This window comes from Vespula pensylvanica, chromosome 4 (assembly GCF_014466175.1).
Source record: "Vespula pensylvanica isolate Volc-1 chromosome 4, ASM1446617v1, whole genome shotgun sequence".
Lineage (NCBI taxonomy): Eukaryota > Metazoa > Arthropoda > Insecta > Hymenoptera > Vespidae > Vespula > Vespula pensylvanica.
The window spans coordinates 7,021,773-7,046,639 of record NC_057688.1 but is presented as its reverse complement, the minus strand read 5'-3'; the positions used below and the strand labels follow the sequence as shown (position 1 = coordinate 7,046,639).

At 28.6% G+C, this 24,867-nt stretch overlaps 8 protein-coding genes across 14 annotated transcripts; 1 reads left to right on the top strand and 7 right to left on the bottom strand.

Annotated features, from left to right (window-relative positions):
* Positions 1–1,468: 1,468 nt before the first annotated feature.
* On the bottom strand, positions 1,469–7,710 carry LOC122628430 (inositol polyphosphate multikinase). 2 transcript variants are annotated; one of them, XM_043810733.1, is made up of 5 exons: positions 7,209–7,710; positions 5,564–5,774; positions 4,532–4,708; positions 3,898–4,158; positions 1,469–3,203 (listed from the first exon to the last, which is right to left on the bottom strand). In XM_043810733.1, the coding sequence occupies exons 2-5, from the start codon at positions 5,733–5,735 to the stop codon at positions 2,440–2,442; spliced, it is 1,374 nt and encodes a 457-aa protein (XP_043666668.1). In that variant the 5' UTR covers positions 5,736–5,774; positions 7,209–7,710; the 3' UTR covers positions 1,469–2,439. The 2 variants fall into 2 exon arrangements, with proteins under 2 accessions (XP_043666668.1, XP_043666667.1); XM_043810732.1 differs by lacking the exon at positions 7,209–7,710 and adding an exon at positions 6,299–6,462.
* A 139-nt stretch (positions 7,711–7,849) lies between these two features.
* On the bottom strand, positions 7,850–8,507 carry LOC122628523 (zinc finger HIT domain-containing protein 1). The gene is made up of 2 exons (XM_043810903.1): positions 8,366–8,507; positions 7,850–8,248 (listed from the first exon to the last, which is right to left on the bottom strand). Exons 1-2 carry the CDS (start codon positions 8,505–8,507, stop codon positions 7,926–7,928), a joined length of 465 nt encoding a protein of 154 aa, XP_043666838.1. The 3' UTR covers positions 7,850–7,925.
* Positions 8,508–8,550: 43 nt separating this feature from the next.
* Positions 8,551–9,116, bottom strand: LOC122628524 (general transcription factor IIH subunit 5). The gene is made up of 2 exons (XM_043810904.1): positions 8,878–9,116; positions 8,551–8,737 (listed from the first exon to the last, which is right to left on the bottom strand). The coding sequence occupies exons 1-2, from the start codon at positions 8,910–8,912 to the stop codon at positions 8,551–8,553; spliced, it is 222 nt and encodes a 73-aa protein (XP_043666839.1). The 5' UTR covers positions 8,913–9,116.
* A 136-nt stretch (positions 9,117–9,252) lies between these two features.
* Positions 9,253–12,834, bottom strand: LOC122628521 (nibrin). Of its 2 annotated transcripts, none has more exons than XR_006327065.1 (9): positions 11,834–12,834; positions 11,627–11,760; positions 11,395–11,549; positions 11,156–11,315; positions 10,806–11,061; positions 10,605–10,739; positions 10,069–10,542; positions 9,830–9,901; positions 9,253–9,709 (listed from the first exon to the last, which is right to left on the bottom strand). XR_006327065.1 is itself a non-coding variant. In XM_043810902.1 (9 exons), exons 1-9 carry the CDS (start codon positions 11,856–11,858, stop codon positions 9,671–9,673), a joined length of 1,542 nt encoding a protein of 513 aa, XP_043666837.1. In that variant the 5' UTR covers positions 11,859–12,833; the 3' UTR covers positions 9,253–9,670. The 2 variants fall into 2 exon arrangements, 1 of the variants encoding a protein (XP_043666837.1); XM_043810902.1 differs by having other exon boundaries at positions 9,977–10,542; positions 11,834–12,833.
* Positions 12,835–13,343: 509 nt separating this feature from the next.
* LOC122628289 (BAG family molecular chaperone regulator 2) lies at positions 13,344–15,367 on the bottom strand. 2 transcript variants are annotated; one of them, XM_043810432.1, is made up of 4 exons: positions 15,263–15,367; positions 14,976–15,199; positions 14,273–14,388; positions 13,344–14,180 (listed from the first exon to the last, which is right to left on the bottom strand). In XM_043810432.1, exons 1-4 carry the CDS (start codon positions 15,280–15,282, stop codon positions 13,947–13,949), a joined length of 594 nt encoding a protein of 197 aa, XP_043666367.1. In that variant the 5' UTR covers positions 15,283–15,367; the 3' UTR covers positions 13,344–13,946. The 2 variants fall into 2 exon arrangements, with proteins under 2 accessions (XP_043666367.1, XP_043666368.1); XM_043810433.1 differs by having other exon boundaries at positions 14,273–14,385.
* A 156-nt stretch (positions 15,368–15,523) lies between these two features.
* On the bottom strand, positions 15,524–17,298 carry LOC122628288 (uroporphyrinogen decarboxylase). 2 transcript variants are annotated; one of them, XM_043810429.1, is made up of 7 exons: positions 17,161–17,298; positions 16,763–17,060; positions 16,538–16,696; positions 16,303–16,464; positions 16,095–16,232; positions 15,854–16,027; positions 15,524–15,749 (listed from the first exon to the last, which is right to left on the bottom strand). In XM_043810429.1, the coding sequence occupies exons 2-7, from the start codon at positions 17,057–17,059 to the stop codon at positions 15,609–15,611; spliced, it is 1,071 nt and encodes a 356-aa protein (XP_043666364.1). In that variant the 5' UTR covers position 17,060; positions 17,161–17,298; the 3' UTR covers positions 15,524–15,608. The 2 variants fall into 2 exon arrangements, with proteins under 2 accessions (XP_043666364.1, XP_043666366.1); XM_043810431.1 differs by having other exon boundaries at positions 17,238–17,283.
* Positions 17,299–17,396: 98 nt separating this feature from the next.
* On the top strand, positions 17,397–18,548 carry LOC122628290 (60S ribosomal protein L38). The gene is made up of 5 exons (XM_043810434.1): positions 17,397–17,490; positions 17,648–17,682; positions 18,121–18,181; positions 18,272–18,394; positions 18,476–18,548. The coding sequence occupies exons 2-5, from the start codon at positions 17,680–17,682 to the stop codon at positions 18,514–18,516; spliced, it is 228 nt and encodes a 75-aa protein (XP_043666369.1). The 5' UTR covers positions 17,397–17,490; positions 17,648–17,679; the 3' UTR covers positions 18,517–18,548.
* An 88-nt stretch (positions 18,549–18,636) lies between these two features.
* On the bottom strand, positions 18,637–24,809 carry LOC122628286 (transcriptional regulator ATRX homolog). Of its 3 annotated transcripts, none has more exons than XM_043810426.1 (5): positions 24,606–24,809; positions 20,382–20,897; positions 19,997–20,267; positions 19,411–19,741; positions 19,088–19,342 (listed from the first exon to the last, which is right to left on the bottom strand). In XM_043810426.1, the coding sequence occupies exons 2-5, from the start codon at positions 20,841–20,843 to the stop codon at positions 19,315–19,317; spliced, it is 1,092 nt and encodes a 363-aa protein (XP_043666361.1). In that variant the 5' UTR covers positions 20,844–20,897; positions 24,606–24,809; the 3' UTR covers positions 19,088–19,314. The 3 variants fall into 3 exon arrangements, with proteins under 3 accessions (XP_043666362.1, XP_043666361.1, XP_043666360.1); XM_043810425.1 differs by having other exon boundaries at positions 20,382–20,870; XM_043810427.1 differs by lacking the exons at positions 19,088–19,342; positions 24,606–24,809 and adding an exon at positions 18,637–18,673 and having other exon boundaries at positions 20,382–22,028.
* Positions 24,810–24,867: the final 58 nt, after the last annotated feature.

The following is a 24,867-nucleotide window of genomic DNA, read 5'->3' as shown; positions in this document are numbered from 1 at the left end:
TATAAGTGCTTTTTCAACGTAGAAAACACTTGTGAACATTGAGTATTATTATTTCTTAGTTTAATTATCGCAAGCGAGATTGTGTTATCTAGGACATACCTATATACATATATATATATATATGTATACATATGTATATACATATATATATATATATATACACCTATATATATATATATATATATATATATATATATATATATATAATCAGATGCGCGCGCGAACTTGATTGTACGCGAAATGATGCGTCTTTGTATGTGTCGAAATGTGTCCATGAATGGAAAGTAAAAAAAAGTTCATTGTGAACGTAAAGCTTATGCATATAATACCGGCTGATTAGTTAGATTTCTTGTTTCATTGAAGCCCATTTTTTTTTCCTTTTTTTTTGTATTATTATTTTTATTATTATTATGTTTATTATTATTATTATTATTATTTTGTTAGAAATACTCTTAGACGATCAACGTAATTTTTATGGTATTTATTATGTGATATAGCGCTACTTACTATTAATATTACTGTTAGTTTTATCAATACCATTATTATTAATTATTTTCATTATTATTATATTACATAATAATAATATTATTATTATTATTAATACTAGAGTTACTACTACTGCCGCTATCACTGCTACCGCTATTACTACCATCGTCATCTTTTCTAACAACTAACATATTATAAACTTCCGAAAATTAATTTTTCTAACGCCATTGCAGCAAATATTTTTCAATAAGTTTTTCTTTTTGAAGATCGATGAAAAAATATTACAAAATAAAAAAAAAATAAAAGAAAAAGAATGAAAAAAAAATAATAACACGAAAATGATAATGTCTGCTCCACGATCGATAGTTCTCCCAGTAATTATCTAACCCAAACTGATACCATTCGTACAGGGTGTCTGGAAAGTCACTATCTCGATCGAATAATGGGAATGAAGGAAAAACGAGATTTAAAACATAAAAAATATATATTTATATACATCTATACAAAAATATATTTAATTGGACAATTTATAAATAATTACAAGAATTCTTAACATCTCAATTAATTTTTCTTTCTTTCGTTCTTTTTTTTTTCTTTTCGAATACACTGATTTGCACTTGCGAAAGTGTGTACATATCTTTTTTGGTAGCGTAGAAATTAAAAGGAAGAAAAAAGTCTACCAATAAGTCACTAAAATAGATGGTGACTTTCTGGTACACCCTGTATATGATAGACATAAGCCATTGCGAATAATTTGAAAAAATATGAGATATTATTACTATCTTCGATTGTTGTTTCGAAATAAAACAAGAATTGTTTTTCGCGTCCGAGCCATTGCTAATTAGTCCTCGGTTTATAAATTAGGAGAGTTAAATAGATGAAAAAAAAAAAAAAGAACAGAAATATTAAAACCAAAAAAAAACTTAGAAAAGAATTTTTCCAACTCGAAATTTAGTCAAAATTGTACCGTCATTTTGTGTTGTTTATTTTTATTTATTTTTCTTTTTTACAGAAACTGCAAAAGTTTTAAATTAAATTATTTTAAAATATCGATCGATATCCAACAAGAAACCTAATGATTTATACTTATCACTTGCGCGTGCGACACGCGTGCCAAAAGGAGAAGGGGGACGAAAGGAAAGAAAAAAAAATATTAAATAAATAAAATAAAATAAAGTAAATAAATAAATAAATAAATAATGAGAAAAACACGAGTGAGAGAGGAAATGCGGCGAGCGATGTGCCACGTGACTGCAGGCGATGATCGTAAGCAATCGATATAAATATATAAATAAACAAAGTAAATCTATATATATATATAAATATATATTATAAATATTATTATAAATGTTACGGCGAATTAAGCGAATTATTAATTATTATTGTCAGTTGATACGTCGCACCCGAGTAAAAAGTTACTCCGGAAAGGCGACGATGTAAAAACTGTTTACGAGTGAATGGTGAATAAAAAAAAATAAATAAATAAAACAAAAAAAAAAGAAAAATAACAATAATAATAATAATAATGCGATAAGAGTTTTACCTTTATTTGTCAATGCTTTTTGACATACAGAACAATATATGTACATATATACGAGTCGTTTCTTTTCTCTTTATCTCTCTCTCTCTCTCTCTCTCTCTCTCTCTCTCTCTCTCTCTCTCTCTCTCTCTCTCTCTCTCTCTCTCTCTCTCTCTCTTTCTCTCTTTCTCTCTCTCTCTATCTATCTATCTAACTATCTATCTATCTATCTATCTATTTATATTTCTCTTTCTTTCTCTCATTTATGCTATTCGAAAAGAAATAAATTCCAGTCTTTGATAGACCTTCGTTAAATCAAAAGGATCATCGAGTATGGTACAGTATATATATGTGTATCTATGTGTATATATATACATATATACATATATATATGTATATATATATATGTAAGTATATAGATCATTAATCGTCTCTTACGTGTCCAACGTCAATGTACATCCTTCTCTCTGTATCAGAAAAGTCTCGAAAAGTTTGATCAAATTTTCAATACCCTCGAGATAATTGTGGTCCAAGCCTGCGGTCTCATTTGGTGCAGGAAATACGTGAGTGAAATCGATCATGTTCACCCTGACCCAATTTTGTTTGTCCTCGTAGGTACTGCTAAGTTCGTTCAAAAGTGCGGCGTAATCCTCCTTCATATTGGCAATCTCCTGATCGAAATTATGAGCATGGGAATGAGTACGACATAGTTTGTCTATTCTTGAATCTGGACCATAGGAATCGCTTCTTTGTAATAACGATACTTTGCGATGTGTATCTTCTCTTTCGAACGAATTAGAACAATCCTTAATACCAAATTGAAGGCTCACGCTACGTTTCAACAATCGCGTCCTTTCTAACACCTTTCTACGAAGATGTTGAATATTTTGTGATGATTCCTTCGGAGAATAACCCTTGTCCGAATTCTTGTCCTTCGTTCCGCTCGTGGACAAGGTCGAAGAAAAGGATTTGGCACGTTGACAATTTATCGATGATTTATTCTTATCGTCGTTCTCGAAACGCTGATAATAACGTAATCTTCTGGCGTCGTAAGCGATCAGTATTGAACTCGAATAAAAACGAAAATTTTCTTGCTTACGAAATATAACGAGTATCTTCCAAAGTAGCGACAACAATTTGACGATCAACTGACGACATGCTGGCCTCTGAGGTGTCACGTTTAGAAAGATCTTCAATGCTTAAAGAAATATCAATCATTTTTCTTTTTTTTTTTTTCTTTTTTCTCTCTCTTTTTTTTTCTTTTTATAATGATCAGTCTTAAAAATATAAAAGTATCTAAATCCAGATACAAACAAACATTATTTGCATGTATGTATGTATTCAGATATGATACGTGTCTTTATAGAGATAGATATATATACTTTCGAAAGAATTCTCTAAGTGAGATAACACGTGTTTATGTATAGACGCATGTAAACGAAGCTACACGTTCAAATTTAATTTATAACTTATGTATTATGTTATACAGGGTGAGCCAAAAGTTCCTAAATATCTAGTTTTACGATTTGAAAAACAAAAAAAGAAATCTGGAAAAAAAAGAAAAACCGATTGTTATATTCGTTCAGGAACTTTTAGTTTTAACCTTGTACAATATATGCATTTAATTCGAGTTAAATTGTCGATCAAGTATTAATTGTAAAGTCTTCAACAGAAGAAAGAACAGAAAGAAATTTTGTTTGTGAATATGAAAATCGATATCGAGAATACTTTCGAGATCGTATCTAAAAATTAATATTTTAATCTAAAAATATTTCAGACATTAATTATATCTAAATAGATTACGAGACGTTATCGCGGCTTCAAATCCCTCCCCCTACACAAGCGACCCCTCACCTACCCTCTCCCAATCTTATAAAACATTTCGTTAATACCTTCGACTACAGCTTCGGGAGTGAGTGTCTTGCCATAATTCTTGTCAAACTTCTTAAGCTCGCCACTCGAGAGACAATACACTTGAAAACCAGTAATGCAAAAGCCATAAGCTTCCTTCGATCGCGCGTATTTCTTTTCCTCGCTTATTCTCTTTTCTTCGCTAGCCAATGGATCCCACGTACGCTTGCCAATTTTTATATCCATCACGCATGGTTCAGCCATGCCTTCTGTTATATCTTGCAGCACGACAAATTTTATATCTATTTTAAAAAAAGAAAAGAAAAAGAAATAATAAAATTGCCAAAAGAAAATGGAACGATGAAATTTATTATATAACATGTATGTATGTATGTACGTATGTGTGTATATATATATATATGCTCTATTTGCAAAGATTTGATATGTACATATACAGGTAAGTATATATTATATTTGCATTATTAAAAGATGTATATATATACATTATTGTTATTATATATTAATATAATATATATATATATATCTGTATATATTTTATTACATATATTTATTTATTTATTTATTTATTTTTGTATAATTTTTGTTTGTCTTTTCTTATATTCAAATTATTATTAAATAATCAAAAAGATATATAATTAATCATCCATTACATACTTTTGTCAGAGAATAGTATCTCCGTCGTACCAAAATATTTGGGCACATAATTTTTCAATTCCAAAATCGTCTCGTCGCAAGAATTTTGCAAATTCTCATAGAAAGATATTTCTCTATCACCGAGATGAGGCTTCGTGATGGGTTTTAACACCCGACCCAATGGTGCTCGCAACATACCTGCAAAAATGTTTAGATAGTTTTATGACGAGAAGCGATTGCATAAGTTGCAATTGAAAAACAAGTGCTAATTATAATAACGCGATGGTATAAATTGATTGTTATTTAAATGCGATTCTTTTTTAATAATTGACGATTCCTATTCCTTCCTTTATACAGTCATCTTTTTATTTATTTATTTATTTATCTTTTTTTATTTTTTTTCTTATTTACTTTCTTCCTCACTCAATTAATTTTTTACTTTCTTTCTCGCTCAATTAATTAATAAAGAAAATAACTTGACGAATGAATTAACACTGGACGATTATTTAAATAAGAAAATAATGTCTTATATTATATAAGAGAAACAATCATTACCTTTGTTTCGACGAAACAAAGTTGACTCACTTTCTATAAAGACTAAACTAACTACTACTACATTACTCGAGTTTTCCTCGAAATCGTGAAAATCTTGCGAATCGTTCGTTATCCAAGATACTTAATGCAATAATGATAGTTTTAATGACAATTAGATCATTATAAAGTCGTGAGAGATTAAAATGACGTCAGCTTACGAAGCTTACGAAACAGAAGGATCATTAGCGTATTAGTGTTTATTTACCTATGAACGATCTAATTCAGAGAATTCAAATTTGAATTAGAATGAAAATTTGAAATAAAATGAAAAATAAGATTATGACGTATTTAAACAAAAAAGAATAGGTGTATATATGCATATAATAAAAATATAAATTATTTAACATCATTAAATATATATTATAAAAAAATAAATACACATATATACTTATTTATTTATTTTAATTAGATATATATTTAAACGAAAAATAAAAATTAGAGAATAACAAAATAACTTACCGATCGTCTGTTTTTCATTATCAAAGGAATGCCCGGCAACTTGAGATTCTAGACGACTCAATTCCTTAGGAAGTTTATCTTCCAACGTTTTAACATCGGATTCTACTACATCCCTCGAAGATTTATCGAGATGACATAAACTTTTATCCGTGCAAGAGTTTAAACTCGTCATAACACTTAACTGCGTCGTGCGGATAGACCGTAATTAACTCTGCAATTAAACATTCGCACACCTTTGAAAAAACGTGTGAAAAAGTAAATGAGATAGAGAGAGAGAGAGAGAGAGAGAGAGAGAGAGAGAGAAACAGGGAGGGAGAGATATTGAGAGATTATGAGAAAAAGTGAGTGAGTGAGTGAGAGAGAGAGAGAGAGAGAGAGAGATGAAGAGATCTTATCGAAATGTGTACAAACGTAAGAACATCCGCGTCCATGCTCGTGATCACATCAAGAAGACGAGAAAACTTAGTTCATTTCCTTTTACCTTGTCCCACTTGTTGTCAATATTAACTCACTTCTTTTTTGTCCTTTTCTTTTCTTTTCTCTCTCTCTCTCTCTCTCTCTCTCTCTCTCTCTCTCTCTCTCTTCCTCTCCCTCTCTCTTTCTTTTGCCCTTTTAACTTCTTCATCAACGTGCAATCAAAATCGTGTTACTTTGCTCAACGATAAAAGAAATGAAATATACGTAATTTAATAGCACTTACAATTTTAATCGTTAAAAATCATATTAGTCATTTACCTTTTTGTTGATCTTGTTGATATTGCTACTTAGTCTCTTTCAATGATAAATACTATTCGAATACAAAAACTCGTCCCATTAACTTCACCGATTATTTATGGTTATGAGCTTTTATGTTCATGTTCTTTGTAGTTCTGTTTAACTAAAGTACTCTCTCTTTCTCTTTCTCTCTCTCTCTCTCTCTCTCTCTCTCTCTCTCTCTCTCTCTCTCTCTCTCTCTCTTTCTTATTCGACGATTAATTTAATTTATTTGGATTAATTCGACACACTTATCGAACGAGGACGTAACACACACGAGTACGAAAAGCCTGAACGAACTAATCTGCGTGCGTGAATCTTTCAAACACCTGATGATCGAATTAACGCGAGGACACGCCGACAGAGGGCAAATTTCAAAGACACGATACGTTCGAATTACTACCGATCGCTTTTCTCCCTCTTTTCATTCTCTATCCTTTTTCTCATTTCCTCTCTCTTATCGATATTACCGACATTACCGGCTGAAAAGATTTCTACTATTATCGATATCATTGAATTAACGTTTCGTAAGATACGTTCTCGAAGAGAAGTAAAGATTCAAAATTATTTACATAAAATTACGATACAATTATCACAAAAATAAAAATTTCCTTCTCACTTTTACAATAAATAAATGTATATATATTTATTTATTTATTTATTTATTTATTTATTATGTTCGATCTAATATCGTACGTTTATGAAATAGATTGAAAAATTATTATTATTTTGATAACGATATCATTCGCATGACGGAAAGTAAAAATAAGATTAATTTGTTAAAAAAAAAAATTAGAAATAAAAAATGATTTATTAATCGCTTGTATAATTACGTATATACATGACAGTGATATTTTATATCAAACTCTTGTTATATTTTATTTGAACTAACCTATACACTTTGCGAACACTTCGATTTCTCGCTATTGTTAAGACTAATAAATCTTTTTTAAACGCACATTCGATACGATCATCACTTTTTTCTCCTATTCATGGCACTACAATTGTGTTTTCAAACACTTTTTTCACAGAACGACTCTCGATATAATTTGCACGCTTCCGTCATTATCGTGACTCGCGATAGCGACACTACGTTTATTAGCTGTTTTACGATGCCTTTTTAATTCTTACGGTTTTTTCGAATTTTTTATTAATATCGTGATTACTTCTAAAAAAATATCTTTTTTAAAAAAAGAAAAAAAAAATAATAGGCATTTCCACATTATAATAATTTTTGTCTAAAATATATGATTAAGACAATTTGTCCCATCATCTTTTTATTAGCATCATGAATCTTAATTTTCTTTTCTTCACCTGTGTTACATTTTAATAATAAATTTATTATTAAAAGAACATATGTATATGTGTATGACTCGATAAATCCAACATTTTTTATTATTAAATAATTAAATTATAGATAATTATGATTGCAATACTTTCTCAATTATTTTATAATATTTATAAGATAAAACTGACATATACTTTAGTTTGTATTATATAAAGCTCATATATCATACAAAATATTATATCTAATTTTCTCTTTAAAAATGTTCAATTTTATTATCTTTATAATACACCGAGAAATAAAAAGTAAAATTAAACTTTTCATCTAAGCTGTCCATTTTAAACATCTTGTATCAAGATGCGTACCTAAACACTTGACACTACAGTATCTAGCACCACATGGGATGCATGTGTAATTACTAGGAAAACCACAAACTGCACAAAAATGTCTTTCGGGAAAACGAGATGGCGGAGCTTGTGCAGAGGCATAATTAGGTGAAGATGGATTTGCATTAAGATCCTCTTCAACCAGTTGGCCAAATGTTTTACGAAAACGTTGCTTATAATATTCTGCCGATCTAGTCTTTTTTTTTCTACCACCTCTATTGTCCAATGTTTCCTGAAATTTTGGTACTTTCTTGCTCATTACTGAAAACAATATTATATCAATTTCAAGATATGAAATTGTTATATCTTTAATATTATCTTATATAATCAACTTTGTAAAAATCAAATAACATAATAATAAGTGATATAAAAATTCACCTAAATCCGCATGTGGATCATCATGAAAATTATCTTGTTCCAAGGCTTCTAACGCTTTCTTCTGTCTACGCTTGCGTGCTGCATCATCAAGGATCCTTTTCTGATAAGCATCCTTTATTCTACCTGATTCTCTCGCAGCCATTTTTATTAATATTTCTTAAAATTTATTTCTTTATTGATGTTAATTATATTCCTTTTTCAGCTAATGGAAATGATATTTGATCCATAAGATCATCCACTTTTGCTTGTAATGTTTCTAAAATATCAATGGATATAAATAAATGCCTTTCATCCAGATCTTGAATTATAAACTTTCTTCCCAAAGCAAGTGTTTCATCTAAATGTAGAAGGAATTGTTTCATAGCCGCATCACTATAAAAAATATTTAACTTACATATAATATAATTTAATATACGATAAAATTATATATCAATAGTAATAATATCTAAAATAAAAGTACATAACTGCTATAACGTATCATTATTAATTCTCTTTTACATAAACTTACATACCATTCTACAAGAATTCCTTTCAGAACATTTACCATTTCTTATAATTCTTTCAAATTTCAAAGATGCGATAAACAACAATTATATTTGCTGCAAAATATTCACGTGCACATAACAAGTGTCACTACACACCACAGTTCCACGCTTTGATTACTTATGTTACGTATGTCATGAAATATATGATACCATCATTGACTATCGCCATTAACTTAAAATTTGTAAACATCAGCGCCATCTCGATACATGTAGTGTGAGTGAATTATGAACTAATTTGAATTTAATCAACATAGAAATTTTTCTAATAATCTTGATTGAACATTTCTTTTATTATAAAAAATAATATTTTTATTAAATATATTTTAATAATATTTTATCGTATGAAATAAAATTAATACTTTTTAATGAAACCCAATTAATATTTGATTATTAACTCATTCCCATTGAATAGTTTTAAGTATTCCATTAATTGTAATTGCTTTCATTGGCATGATGAATGACTCAAATTCAATCAATTACTATCTGAAAATCCTTATTCTACAGATCAAGGATTTAAGGTTTATCTTTGGTTTAAATTTCATATGCACAACGTATAATATCTATATAGACACAGTAGTAATAAGGTTTGTGACTAATATTCTTGCCAGCATATTTGGCAGAAATATCTCAGATTTCAACAGGAAAGAGCTAATTTTCTTTGGATTTATATATAAATGTAATTATTACAAAGTCTTCGTTTATCTAAAAAACTATAGTATACTCCACGATCTTCGCTAATTCCACTTTGCTTCGTAACGATCTAAAGTCTTATTCTTTTAATAGGTATTTTAACATGTGCCTAGATTAATCAATAAAAATATATAATTAAGTAATATGTAATAATTTCAAAATATGTAATATATATATATATATATATATATATATATATATATATATATATATATATACACACACTAACCTTTTGGAATGTTTTTCCAGGTGGACGTTTACGTATTGATATGTTTGATGTATTAGAATTTTGTTTAATATCCTATAAAATATATGTATTGAATATTTTTAAAAAAGAGAAAATTATTTCATACCATGTATAAAATAAAATATTTACATTATTTTGTGAACATTTAATATTTGATGAATTGATAGTAGCTAAGTTTTCTTTTACTTTTGTTTCTTGTGTTTCTTTTGTTTTTGATGTACCTTGCATATTTGTTGGTTTATTTTTAACAATTTTTACAACTTTTACTTCAATGATGGAACTATCACTTGAATCACTTTCTTCAGATTCAATAATCTCTAGAGATGGATTTTTAGAAGTAGTAGGTTCTATGTAAGTAATTAATTTTTTCTCATTATCTGACATCTTTTGTGAAGCAACATTGCTTGGTGTACTAACACGATCACCAATTTTTAATGATTCCTCAATACAATTTTTGTCTTTTCTATAACAAGATCTCTTTTCTCCTACAGAATTTTCTTTTGTTAAAAGTTCTTGATCTTGCGTATCAATAACAAGAGTTTCAGGTAAATTATAATTAAGCTTCTCTTGTCTTGTGAGAATATTTGCAAAATTATATTTTATATTACAGTAACGTTCAATAGAACAATATAAAATAGCAAGTGATATTTCAGATTCTGGTATAATTCTGTGCTTTAAACTTTTCAATGTTTTACCTAAAAATTATGCATTCAAATTTATAAATAATAGAGATTATATATAAACAAAATTAACTTACATATATGATCATACTCTTGCATAACATCTTCTGTTAATTGAGTTTCATCGCTACTAGAAAATTGTACATAAATGAAGTTATGTTGCAATTTGAGAGTCGGTTTATTTTTCAAATTAAGTACTATTGACTTTCCACCTAAATTTTTTTAAAACACGAATCAGTATTAATTAAGAAAGTAAAAAATTGCAATTAATTGTTTACCTGCTAATCTGATCATTGTTTCATAAATCTCATATTGCTTTAAATCAAAAAATATAAATATTAAGTTTGTAAATAATGTCTTGCGTTTATCATTTGGATAAAGAGAAACTATTCCTTTGGAAATGTATTGTTCACTTATCTCTGATATATAATTATCAGTTTTAGGAAGTGGTTCACCCTTTTGTGTAGCAGATTTTACTGCTTTCCAATAATCTATACTAACAATTGGTATACCAGCTGCTAATGATACAGCTACCTAAAACATAGGTATATATATCAAATGTATCATACAAAATGAAATAGAAATCCAGACAAAAAATATCTAAGAAAGAAAAAAATGTATTATAAACCTTCTCTGTCAATTTTGGTTTTAATACTGTTAAATGTGTACAAAACTTTTCCCAACAATCTGTGATAATACCATCAATATCATCCATAATTTTATGAAGTTGACCTTTTGCGCTATCTGGCAATCCAGATGTTGATGTAATTATAGGTATATACGAGACACTGTCAAATAATATAGTGTTAACCATGTACTTTAAAATCTTAAATATAAGAAATATAATGAAAAATATGAACTCTTTACATAAATATTTCTTCTTGTAGGCCAATTCTTATTAAATCTTGATCTTTTAAATTGATATCTGTTATCACCTTTTTAAACTTTTGATTTCTTAAAATAAAAGTTCCGTATTTAGATCCTTCGTCTTTGAGTATGCATGTAGATGTAGGTTGACCCACCTAAATAAAACGTAAGTATATAGAAAAAAATTTGATAGAACTATTCTAGAAAAATATTTCAATTGAACATAAATTACCACAAATTTTGTTTGAGAGTTAACTATAATAGAAGCATGAAATTTACTAATCGAAGTGTCATGTGATAGAATAATATCACCTTTCTTTCTACCTATCGATACAAGCATATCTGGCTTTAAATATATGAGCTCTCCTAAAATCAAAATTGATCAATTGTCAGAGTTATATCAAATATAATTATAACAGGTTAAAATATATAATATTACCAGTAGGACTTGTTAATAACCACATTTTCAATAATTAATTTGTCTCTCTGATAATACTTTTGCTCTAATGTATGCTATAATGAATCTTTATTAATTGTATAAACTGTCTTGTATAAAACTATCTTAAAGTGATTTCAAACACTTCAAATATACAAATTTATTCTTAATAGATGAATAATCAAGCAGGTTCTTTCGCGCACGTGTATAATTGTGGCGGCTCTTTGAACAGCTTCGCAAACAATTGACGAGTAACAAAAATCCGACGGCCAAGGAAGTAAACACTGAAAGTGCAACCACAAAACAGTCAAATTTATGTTAACAATTCTCATACAAGTTATTCGATTGCACAAACGTTACAAAGTAAAATACGTAATCAAAAATATCGAAAGTATTTACTACAAGAAATATCCACGCGCACTCGTCGATAGCAAAAATACCCGCGTATTACGTCACGTCTGAAACGATTTGTTTTTTATGAATAACTCTTTGTAACGATTAATTGTACAAATCTCTAATAAAGGTCATTATTGAGAAGTCCTTTCGCGCCTTTTTCATGTTATTAATATGGTATTAGCATATATAACGTCCTATAATATCTTATATCCGTTTTCTTTCTAACGTAATTTTCAACTCATTGAAAGACAATAAATTTATTTATTTTTTATAAATAAAAAATAAGAGTAATATTTTGTATATTTATCCTCACGTATACTATATTTCTTTAAATAAAATTATCTATGGTATATTCTTGTCCAATCGAAAAATGATATATTCTATAATAGCAATAATTGAAACGTTAACTAAAAAATATACTTTCTAATTATAATAATACGGAATACGAGCGGGCAGGAAGTAAAATAAATTTTATATTTCATTATAATACATGTGATAATAATGCATCGTGTACTATATAATGTTGGAAACTAACAAGAATAATTTTCAACTTGTTTATCAATGAAAAATTATAATCATACCTGTTAACGACTTTTTCATATTTAATATTTAAAACTAAAATTATAAAGAATTAATATTTTCTGACAAATATATTCTTATGTATATATATATTTGTTTGTATATTTTACATATTTATTATTACAAAATTATTTAAAAAAATATCATAACATTTGATTTTATTTAAAAAAATGAAAAGAAACAGAAAAAATTAACCACGTGGCCAGCAATTAAATAATTAAGTCTTAAAAAATATGATACAAAAAATAAAACTGCAAATTTTAAAATAATTTACAAATATAGAGGACAAAATATAACTTATTAGAACAATACGAAATATTTAACCTCACAATTATAGCTCATATGATATACTCACGAACATATTTGATAAACGCGACATTGTATTCGAGTGTTCAGTAAAAAGATTTTATTAAAAATAAATATAATAAATTAAATGACAATATATTTTGTGAAATTTTCTGCAACTAAGACTTCTTCATGTGCAAATAAATAATTAAATTTAATTTTTTTGTAGACTACATTAAACAAAAAATTTCTGTGAATTCTAATCTTATTCTAATTATTAATAGATATTAAAAGCACATAAAACATACATAATCATTTTTTGATGTCCAAAATTTAGTACATGATATAATATATTGTGTGTCTATTTTATCATATTTATATCATTTTTTAATGTAAGTTTTTACACGTGTAATTATGATGTATAATCATAATTTTATAATTTACGTTGCAGGTAAGGAAGCTCCGGCCTGTGCTATTATTTCTTTATAAAATTCTTTGCGTATCACATGTGTTATTAATATTCTTGTACACCGAATGGAATTGTTGGTATTAATTTTAAAGTTAGTACACATACATCAATATATACACCACCAATTCTATTCATTGTAGCATAGGCTGTGTAAAGTCAGTTTCTTATGGTACATAATGTAAGAAATTCACATCCTCCTAACAATTACAAACATAGATGCTTCGCAAATGCAGAAAGAAATTATACTTTTACTACATGTATCATAAATGATTATTTAAGCATCTTCTTTAATATTCGTATTATGCAATATCAGAACTTTACTAAAAACACATATTATGAAAATGCATAAATCAATATATTCGCAATGTACATTATGCCATAGGTCTTTTACTGAAATTCAATGGTGTGCATTTTATCAATGTAATCCAATAAACCTTGTAATCTTTTCTTCACTCTTTTCTGATCATCTAAAGTACATCCAAGGATAGCAGTTTCAAAATTTTTATCCGAATGACCTATCGCTTGAGAAGAACAAGCATTCATAAATGCAGCACATTTTTGTCGAGTTCCACTTGGATCTTGACGAAGATTAACAATTAAACCGTCTATTAAACCATTTACCTAAAACACACATATTATATTTTATTGTAAATGATATAAGTACGTTTAAATCATGTTATAAATAAAATATATGAATATATGATGAAACATACTTGATGTAATGCCTCCTGCTGCACATTATCACGTTGTATTTTTACTAAAACATCTACGGTTAAACACCGCATAGATAATCTTTCTGCATATCGTAATACGTCATCTTTGTCTGCTGCTTAAAAAGGGCATAAAGATCTTACTATTAATATGTAATCTAAATATTTATGAATTAACAACTTTAAAAAAATGATACACATCATAGTATAAACAATTTTGTAAATTGTAAATTAAAATGATCATTTACATACACACATATACAAAATTAAAATATTTCTTAAGTCATGATAATAAAATCTTTTTAATAATTCTGCTGCTTTTTTTATTTTATTTTATTTTATTCAATATTATATATAAACTATAAAGATTATTTTAATTCAAACTGATAATTACTAAATAAACTATCTTGATCAACTATATTGATTTTCTCGAACTTTTTCCCCGGTATTCTAATTAATAGAGTTCAAGAGTATAATTTTTAAATGAAAAAATGTACAAATTTATATTAAAACGCATTTGAAATATCGACGCTATCATGTAATCATCTAAAAACAAATATTATCGAATTGAAAAAAAGGAAAAAAACGTAAGATGATTTGATAAGATCACATCGAAACTGATAAATCTTTATAACATTTCAACAAGGTTTCTAGATACAACTAGAATATTCGAAAGATAAATTTCATCATAACAGTTAAAACTCACGTTCTTCCAAGAAACCTAATAGTTCGTTGTTTCTAATAGTATCTAAAGTACTTAATAAAGTATCCTTTTCTTCTTCAAGTCTCCAGGCATCTCTTCGAAGTTGTTCTACATGTAATTCTATTTGATCCAACAAACTGACTAACCTATCTTTCGGTTTTATCGTACTATCACAATCCGCACTTTCAATAATATGAGGTAAAGGATTCTCCATTCTAACGAAAATTCTAAAAAAAAATCCCCACTAGATTTGTAATATATTGATGCGTTTTTACAAATTCAATAATTACTTTTTAGTTAAATGTTTCATAGAAGGGATAAAACAGACTACTGACAGAAGTTCAACACGCGAAAAGATGAATGTAGTACTGCAGCTATGGTCATCGTGGCCAACTTTATACTTGGCCTATTCGAACAATAAAAAGCACGTGACGCTGTGATTGGCTATATAGATCTTTCCGCGGGACATTTGAACTTGCGATAATTTCTCATTTGGATACGATCCAATTTGATCGTTTTTAAAGAAAATGTAATAATTAAATAACATACAATTTTATTAAAAATACATTTATATATCGTATTTTTTTCTGTACACATATATTATACATATTTATCATTATCATATCCCATATATATTTATACCTCATGAACACCTTTTATAAAAGCTTCGACTGATGAGATCGGCGTATCTGGTAAAATGCCATGACCCAAATTTGCTATATATCTACTTTTACCAATTACTTCTACCATTTGTTGAGCTCTATGACTAATATTATCCTAGTAATAAAAAATACTTATATACAAATCCGTTTTTCTTTCTTTTTTTTTTTTTTTTTTTTTTTTTTTAATGAAATAAAATAAGAAAAGTTTTTAATAATTACTGGAGTAGCAAATAATGCACATGGGTCCATATTTCCTTGTAAAGTAACATTAGTTCCTAGTCGATTTCTTGCTTCCAGTGGATCTACAGTCCAATCTAAACCTATTACATCATAACATTGCACCTTTGCAAGCATTTCTAAAGAATTCATTGTTACACCTTTAGGAAAAACAATCTACAAAAAGATGTTGGTGTAGTAAATGTTGCAATATTAAAAAGATTTTAAAGAAAATAAATTTTACCATCGGCACTTGCATAATATTTTGTTCTTTTAATTTTGCCTTTACTTCATTACTGATCTTTATGAGATATGGAAGAGAATATTTGGAAAATAGCTCGTCATTAAGATAATCTCCATTACTTTCAAAAACTTGCAATAACTAAAATATAATATTGAATGTCAATGAATACTCACATACTATGTAACAATAAAAGCTTATTTAATTATACCTGAGCACCAGCTTTAACTTGCATCACCAAATAATCTACTACTACATCAGTAATAAGTTTTAACAATTGATGTGACTCATTTGGATATTTGTAGAGCCATGTGCGTGGTTTAGCCATTGTAGAACTACCACCACCTTGTATCATATAACCCATCAATGTCCACTAAAATTATATGATGATTATTGTATATAGATGTTAATATATATTGTATGAGATAAATATAAATAATACTAACAGGTGCTCCAGTAAATCCTATAAGTGGAACCTTTCCTTCTAACTTATGACGAGTTAATGTTATTGCGTCTCCAACATATTTCAGATCTTTTTCTACTTCAGGTTTTACCAATCGTGATAGATCTGATGGATCATTTAAAGGATGAGGTAAAACTGGCCCCTACATAATTTTGTTACAATTTTGATGAGAATATATACTTGAATTAATATTATATAAATTACTTACAACTTTTGGAACCATTTCAACTGTCAAACCCATTGCTTGTGGAATTGTTAAAATATCAGAAAATATAATGCTTGCATCTAGATCAAAACGCTTAATAGGTTGTAATGTTACTTCACATGCCAATGATGGATTTTGACAAACATCAAAGAAGTCATGCTTGGCACGAACTTCTTGGAATTCTGGAAGATAACGTCCTGCTTGTCTCATAATCCATACAGGAACTCTATCTACTGGTTCGCCACGAATTGTTTTGAGAATTCGATCATTTTGTAAAACAGGAAAATTGTGTTCTGTCATACTATAAACACAAATATTTCAAAGTAAACTTTTTAATTAAATTATCTAAAATTTGTGTTCAATCATATTATGATCGATGAAATATATGTGCTATAATTTACCTTAATGGTATAATTAAATTTTATATAAAAGTAAAAAATAATTTATATCGTGCAAAAATGTTATAAAATTTATTAACCGCTTTATTCTTCCACAATCATTTCAGACGTAAAGAACTTTAGCTTTATCACGTTCCACGCGATATTACATCTATATATATGTAGTACCTACACATTTTTGATTTTTACCGACAGAGCTTGTTTTTATTCCATAGTAATAACAGAGTAAATTCGTAGAGAACTCGTAGAGAGCGTTGTAGTGCGTTTACTCTGAATCTGTGAGTGAGAACTACGATTCTAGAAACTTCCTTTTTCCGGTATAGTTGCGTCACGGTGAGTCGCGTATTTGAGAAAAATATTGCCAAATCTGTGTTTAAAAAAGAAATCCTTTTGATTTTCTAATATCAATATATATAAAAAAATATAATCGTGCATCGTGAAAATATCATTTCAATGTTTTCTTAATTAGGTTATTTTTTTAATGTTTTAGGACTTCTTGATCAAATACTAATAACATTCACAATGGTAAGTTTTTATTAATATTAATAATGTTATTTTTCAATAATTAAACGATAAAAAAAGAATCGCAACGAACAGACCAATTAATGGCGTTTTTTTTTTTTTTATAATACCAACGAAGTCTTGTATGTCACTACCATGAACTTATTAATTGTTTACAAACTCTACTTATACTTAATATTCATCTGAAAGATAACATGTGCAATTTTACATAACATTGTGCATTTTTATTCTTTAAAATTTACTAACAATCTATTAAGATTAAGTATTAAAAAAGATATTATTCTTTGTTAGTAATATAATCGTGCAATAAAATTAATTCCTGATACCATTAATTTTCATATTTCTCTTTATACATATAAAATTTTTAAAGGAATCTTTAATACTAATTAAAGAGTTACATTTTATTAATTTTACGTATAATACATCATGCCTTTTTTATAGCCACGTGAAATCAAAGAAATCAAGGACTTCCTTCTGAAGGCAAGGAGGAAAGATGCTAAATGTAAGCATTAATGATACTGGCATTAATGATACTTGCTTTATTATTTTCTATGAACAAAATTTTAATACTTAATCTTTCTTTTTTCAATAGCGGTGAAAATTAAAAAGAATGCAGACAATGTTAAATTCAAAGTTCGTTGCTCAAGATTCCTATACACGCTTGTAATTACAGATAAAGAAAAAGCAGAGAAACTAAAACAATCTTTGCCTCCAGGTATAACATAATTTTAAGAAAGTTTCAAACCGATTATATTAAAATAAAGAAATTTTTTGACATTTGAAATATTTATTTTAGGCTTACAAGTAAAGGAAGTGAAGAGAAGTGAGCGTATGTAAATGATTTAATAAAATATCATTGTGTTCATAAATATGTAAATTTATTAATTTCCTTGACTCAAGTTTCTTTTCTTTTTCACAAAAGCAATTTATTTTGTTAATTTACTTTAAAAAATTTATACTTTTCTCTCTTCAATATTACATACGTAAGATTATTCTAGAAAAAAAAAAATAAAAATTAATACTACTTTAATATTTCTGGAGGACTGGAAGCTTTTTTCTAATTACATAAACTTATTTATATAGCTTAATTCACATTAATTTCTCTCTTAAGGTTTTAATATTACTTTATACATGAATATTTTTTGAATATCAGATATTCATAAAATGAATAATACAATTCAATCACTTAAAATTCTAAGATATTTCTGGGTGACGTTAAAATATTTATCACTATGTATGTTGTAGTACTTAACTCATTTAAATATATAAAGTGTTTCTTTATTTTGTCTACAATTGATAAAAAATTGTTATTATTTATGCATGAAAAGGTATATGAAAAAATAAACCTAATATATTTTTAATATTAATGTCAAAACACAAGGATTACATACAAATTAGTCATAAAACATTTGTAACGACCTAATATTTATTATTATTTTTGCTTCTCTAGCAATGACATAGTTCTTCTAAAGAACTGTAAAGATAAAAAATGTATATTGTAATTTCTACTACAGTAAGAAGTATCAATTTCATTTTTTCTTCTGGATAATATTTAAATTCTTGAAAAAACTTAAAAAAAAAACAAAAAAAAACAAAAAAATAGAAATGGAAAATTTGAATCAATTTATAACTTCTTCATTCATAGCACTCGTGATACGTAGTTCTGTAAGAAATTAGTTTACACATAATCAGAAAAAATTTGAAAAAAAAAAAGATACAAGATAAGTCTACCTTTGTTTGTCCATATGTCGACGTGACAGTCTTCTTCCTGAATCATGTGTTGATAATGTGTAACGTTTTGTATGGGTAGGATTTGTTCTTAGTTGTCGCATATCTGTAGTTTTTGCTTTTTCAACTTTTTCCATAAATTTAGTTATTAGATCAGGACAATTTAAATTTTCTTCTGGCTCCCAAGTGTCATCTGCAGCACTAAAGCCTTTCCAACGAATAAGGAATTCTCTCTTTTTATTTTTCTTAAAATGTACTTCTATTATTTTATCAACTTCGAACTCCTTTTGACTCTCATCATTTTTAATTGCACTATCAGAATCATTTTCCTCTTCTATAATAAAATAATATAATAAATTTATAATAGAAAGTTACATACATTATTAATTGTATAGATACCTTTATAATAATAATAATAATAATACTAATAATAATAATAATAATAATAATAAGAACAACAACAACAATAATAATAAAAAATGATGAAATATAATTTATAGTACATATGTCATATGTATGTATGTATGTAATTATAATTAATGGTACTTATTAGATAAATATTTATAGAGATAAAGAAAATAAACCAAACCTGATAAATTGGATTGTCTTTTATTATGTTTGGATTTTTTAATATCTTTTTTCTTATCTGCTTTTGGCGATTTAATTTTAATCGATTTAGCAGATTTTTCTGATATGGTTTCTTCGGTTTCGGCATCTTCCGTCAGAAAATCTTCGATAAGTTTAGGACAATTCAAATCTTTTTCTTGTTCCCAGGTATCCGAATCTTCTCCGTATCCTTTCCATCTTACCAGAAATTGTCGTCTACCTTTGATGGTACGATGACCAACGATTTTATCGACCTAGAAATCGATGTAATGTAAATATAGAGGAAGAAGTGATAATCTATACTACGCCATTCGAAATCATATTCGTTAGGCGGGAATCGACCGGCACGCCATTGCTATAACTAGTACCTCATACTCCTGTTCACCGTCTGCTGCACCGCGACTAGACGTAGGAGATGTCTTTTGCTCTGTTTTCACTTCGTCTTTTTTACGTCTTTTGTTTGCTCCCCGCCTCGTTACATTACCATTTTCTTCATCTGCGCTACTCTTCATTTCATCGGCATCTTCCAGTTGTTGTTTCTTCGATTTCGATGTTTGTTTGCTATTTGCCATCGACGTTGTCTTTTGTTCTTCACTTTGACGCCCCCGAGAAAGGCGCTTTTTTCCGCTCGATTTTCGATTTAGTTGCGAACTCTGATCCTCGCTTTCATCGGACTCGTTTTCTTTGTCTTTCTTATTATTTTCGTCAGTATCAATCGAGCTATCGGATGTATCGTTACGCTTCTGCGACTGGACGCCATTTTCTTCAGTTTCGCTCTCACTGTTTCTCTCGGACTTCCTGCGTTTTGTTCGCATACTGAGTCTTCGCATACTAATCCGTCGACCGTTTAATTCGGACTGCAAAATCACCGTTTGGTCACGACCCTGAGATAGATACTATGTTTTTTTAACGTTCTACGCGCGTCAGAATGCTTTACTGTGCTTTACCGCCCTTTTCTTTCACCACTACCACCACCATCCACCACCACCAACACCGCCACCGTCGCGGTTGCCGCCGTAGCCGCCGCCGCTACTACCACTACCACCACAGCTACACACTGCACTACGAGACACGATCCCGTTACCTATTTATCACTGAAGAGAATTTCACGGAGATATCCTTTACACGAAACTCCTCGTAAAGAAGAGAGAATAGAACGATACAAAATGAATACTTATTCGTATCAAACATTAAGGGGGAAAAATGTATTTCGTTTCTTAATTTGGCAAACACGACTTTCTAATCACACTTTATATTATCACGATATTACTGGTTGCTACATATTGAATCATTTCAAACTTTTCCGTGTTCGCACTTGGAGCACAACTATCGCATTGTATTCGGACATCTGATATATTCCCAACAGAAGACTCCGCAAAAGGAATTTATTTTATTACGCAAACGGATCCTTTTTTTTTTCTTCTATACGATATATATGTATATATGCGTATCCATTAAAATATTTTAATACAATAACTTGTATATTATCAACGTATAGTTTTATCATTTTTATACAAATTACGACTACATCGGAAATGAATGATAAATGATTCAAATTCAGCGCTATTCCGATGGCCTATAAAATTGGACAAATCCGTATCAAATTATAAGCGAAAGCTAATGTCTCGATACCGAATTACAAAATGCCACGTTCAACGTATCTACGATGATATTCATTTTATATCCTCCTTTCATTGTTCTTCTATACTGAGTTCGGTCACTCACATCATACATACATACATACATCCCTCAAGCTTTCAAAGACAACGTTAGCTGGAAGATGGAAGATACCGATCGCAAAATAAAGTCAGCAATTCATCCGATTTAGCCGTCATATGTAGGAACGACAAGTATAAATTATTAGAAAATATACATTTTTGTCGTTTTAACAAATGCCAGATAATAGTTCAACCGATGATTTTGATTGATTTCACTTGCAACGATTTACCATCGTACATGGGAATTCTTAGACTTTAATTATGTCGAACAGGATCGGTTAACTTATGGCCTAGATCATTTGTATGTTACTGTTAATGGCACCAAAGTTCTACATCATATTATTTCGTTAATATTTGGTTCGGGAACGATCAATCAAGACATGACCAATCCTGACGCAATAAATATTAAAAACTGACGAATCACACAATAATTAGCTAATCTAACGAATCTAAAGATTAATATTGACAACTTAGGAATTCATATAATATGCTGTTCAGGATCAACAAACGTGCGTACTGAACGTGCAATTAGAATAACTTGATTGATCATATAAGATGATTCTAAGGAGTATCGGATTTTTCGAATACTAATTATTTAAATATAGCCGACAACTTTCAAAGGCATTATTCACGATGATGCAAAAATTTATATCAAAGACTTGACCAACAACAGTCCCGATTGCCCTTTTCTTCCCCTAATGCATGGTATACTATAAACCGATGATTATAAACAATTGATTTATACTTTTACAACGCTATTAATTAAACAATTCGTTCATATTATGTAATTTTGACGTCGTATATATATTAGTAAATCAGAAAAAACGATAACAGTATGTAATTCTGTATCCCACTGAAACTCTCTGTGCATATATATAATACTTGAAACGGAAAAATCTACAATTAAATAATCGCAGAGAGATAAACAATTGTTCGAGCTCATTCGAAGCTGAACAAAAACTTATTGATCTCTCTAATTATATTAATAATATTCTCAGAAAAGCCGTTGTCTATTGATAGATACAGTAATAGAATTCGTAACTAAAGAAATCCATTGAAACCCGAGTCGCAAAATATGACGTATATACGCATACATACAAAGCAAACACACAAAATTATTCCATACGAAACGACGATCCAAGTATACACTTTTCGTCCTTCGTGTTAAATTATCGAGGTGCAAGAAAGATAGAAAGAGATAAAGAGAGAACTAGAATCCAAATTTATCACTATAAAGTGTATGGTTTTATGGAACTATAAATTGCATAAAGGTTTTAAAAACTACCATTGAATTGGATACAGCAACCTGATATTTCTATTGGTTATATTTCCTTAGTCGAGGAATGGATTACGATATATTGAAAAGATGTTTAAGAACCCACATTATTTATACGTTACAATCTGACGGATATACTCGCCGAGTTTCTAGGGTTTATTCCTAGAGGATTTTCTAGAAATGGACTACTTCCTAATTAATTGATCACCTCAAACATATTCGGCCGATTTTGTATAAAGATAGATTTTTTGATAAATGTTTGGATACTTTGTATATACATATATAAATAATAAATCAAATGCTAAGGATCGTTATAGCTATTATACAAATATGAAGTATTGGAACGATTTGGCCATCTCATATCAATATATATGTATATACGCTACTTCACAGTAAACATCAAACAAATACCAATGGAGACCCTTTACTTTATAAGGGGAAAAAAAAAAGGAAGAAAAAACTTACGAAGTAATTGAAGAAGAAAACGTTAGAGAAGTCAAAGTTCCCGAAAAAATTCTAAAATAACCTCAGAGAAGCAAATAAAAAATTGACCTTGTGCAGATACATCGATATACCAAGTTAATCCATTACTAATCAAATTCCTATCATAAAAATCCATAACACTCTTTAGGGGTGAGAGGGTGGTGTAGAAGTGGAGAGGGGTGAATAGAAAATATTGTTAGCACATGTACAAAACTACACAGTGTCCTTATTTCTTTGGCACAAGCACTTATTAAACACCAATTAAACGCTGGACAAATCTTATTCAACCAATAAAAAACGAGAATCAATAATTTATAAACTATTTGGATCAGTGGTATTTTGATCGGTATATTCTCTGATCGTTACGGACCCACTTTATGATTAATTAAAAACAAGCGTAATATGTAATTTTTTATATAGAGCGATCAGTAATATATCGAATATTATATTGAATATATAAAAAGGTATATGTATGTATATAATTTAGATTCTCCGCAGAAAGACTTTCGTCATGTTGTTAATTTTTCGTAATAAATATTACAAGATATAACAGTAATGTTCACTTGGTTGTTTATAATAAAATAATTCAATTCTATCTAATAAATTTGTTCAAATCTTATCAACTTTTCGTAGTCGTTTCTTCTTCGTCGTTTCTGTTTCCTCCACTGCTGTTGTTTCGAATCTCTTATTGTATAAGAATGTACGAGCGATAAGGATAGTGCTATATATAAATAAATGCAACGCGAAGAGATGCGTACATTTGTTTAGAAAACATCACGACCCGATAGAAGAGTTCTGTTTCATATTTCTCATATATGGATTTACTTAAATTCTCATTACGTAAAATACTACATAAATTTATAAATACGTATTTGTTATATTTGTTGTATTATTTGTAATAAGGTCTTTATTAATTTATAGTTCGATATATTACTTCTTCTCCATTATGTTTGTTAAGTCATATTAATTGATCGATCACAATTTACAAAAGTAAACTGTATTGCTGCGTATTTGACCGTCACCATATTGTCTATATATCAATTTACGACTATTAAACCGGTTGGTACAAGGAGAGATTTTTCTCATCATTCATTTAAGATTTTCTTTCTACCTGCCTTGTTAATCTTCCAGTCCTATCATACGAAGTTGAGTATGATTGTATATTGACTATGTTAATATATATTCTTCTTTTTCTTCTATCATATGACTAGTTTATAACTATAAAAGCACATAATATTATTTTCACAAAACTTGATGTAACATAGAAAACACTATGATACAGATTAGTGCATTACACGCACACTTGCTCCTCGTTTTTGCGAGTCCGATTAATTCTAATTATTCCCGCGATAGAGCGCTGTCAGCGTTAACGAACGT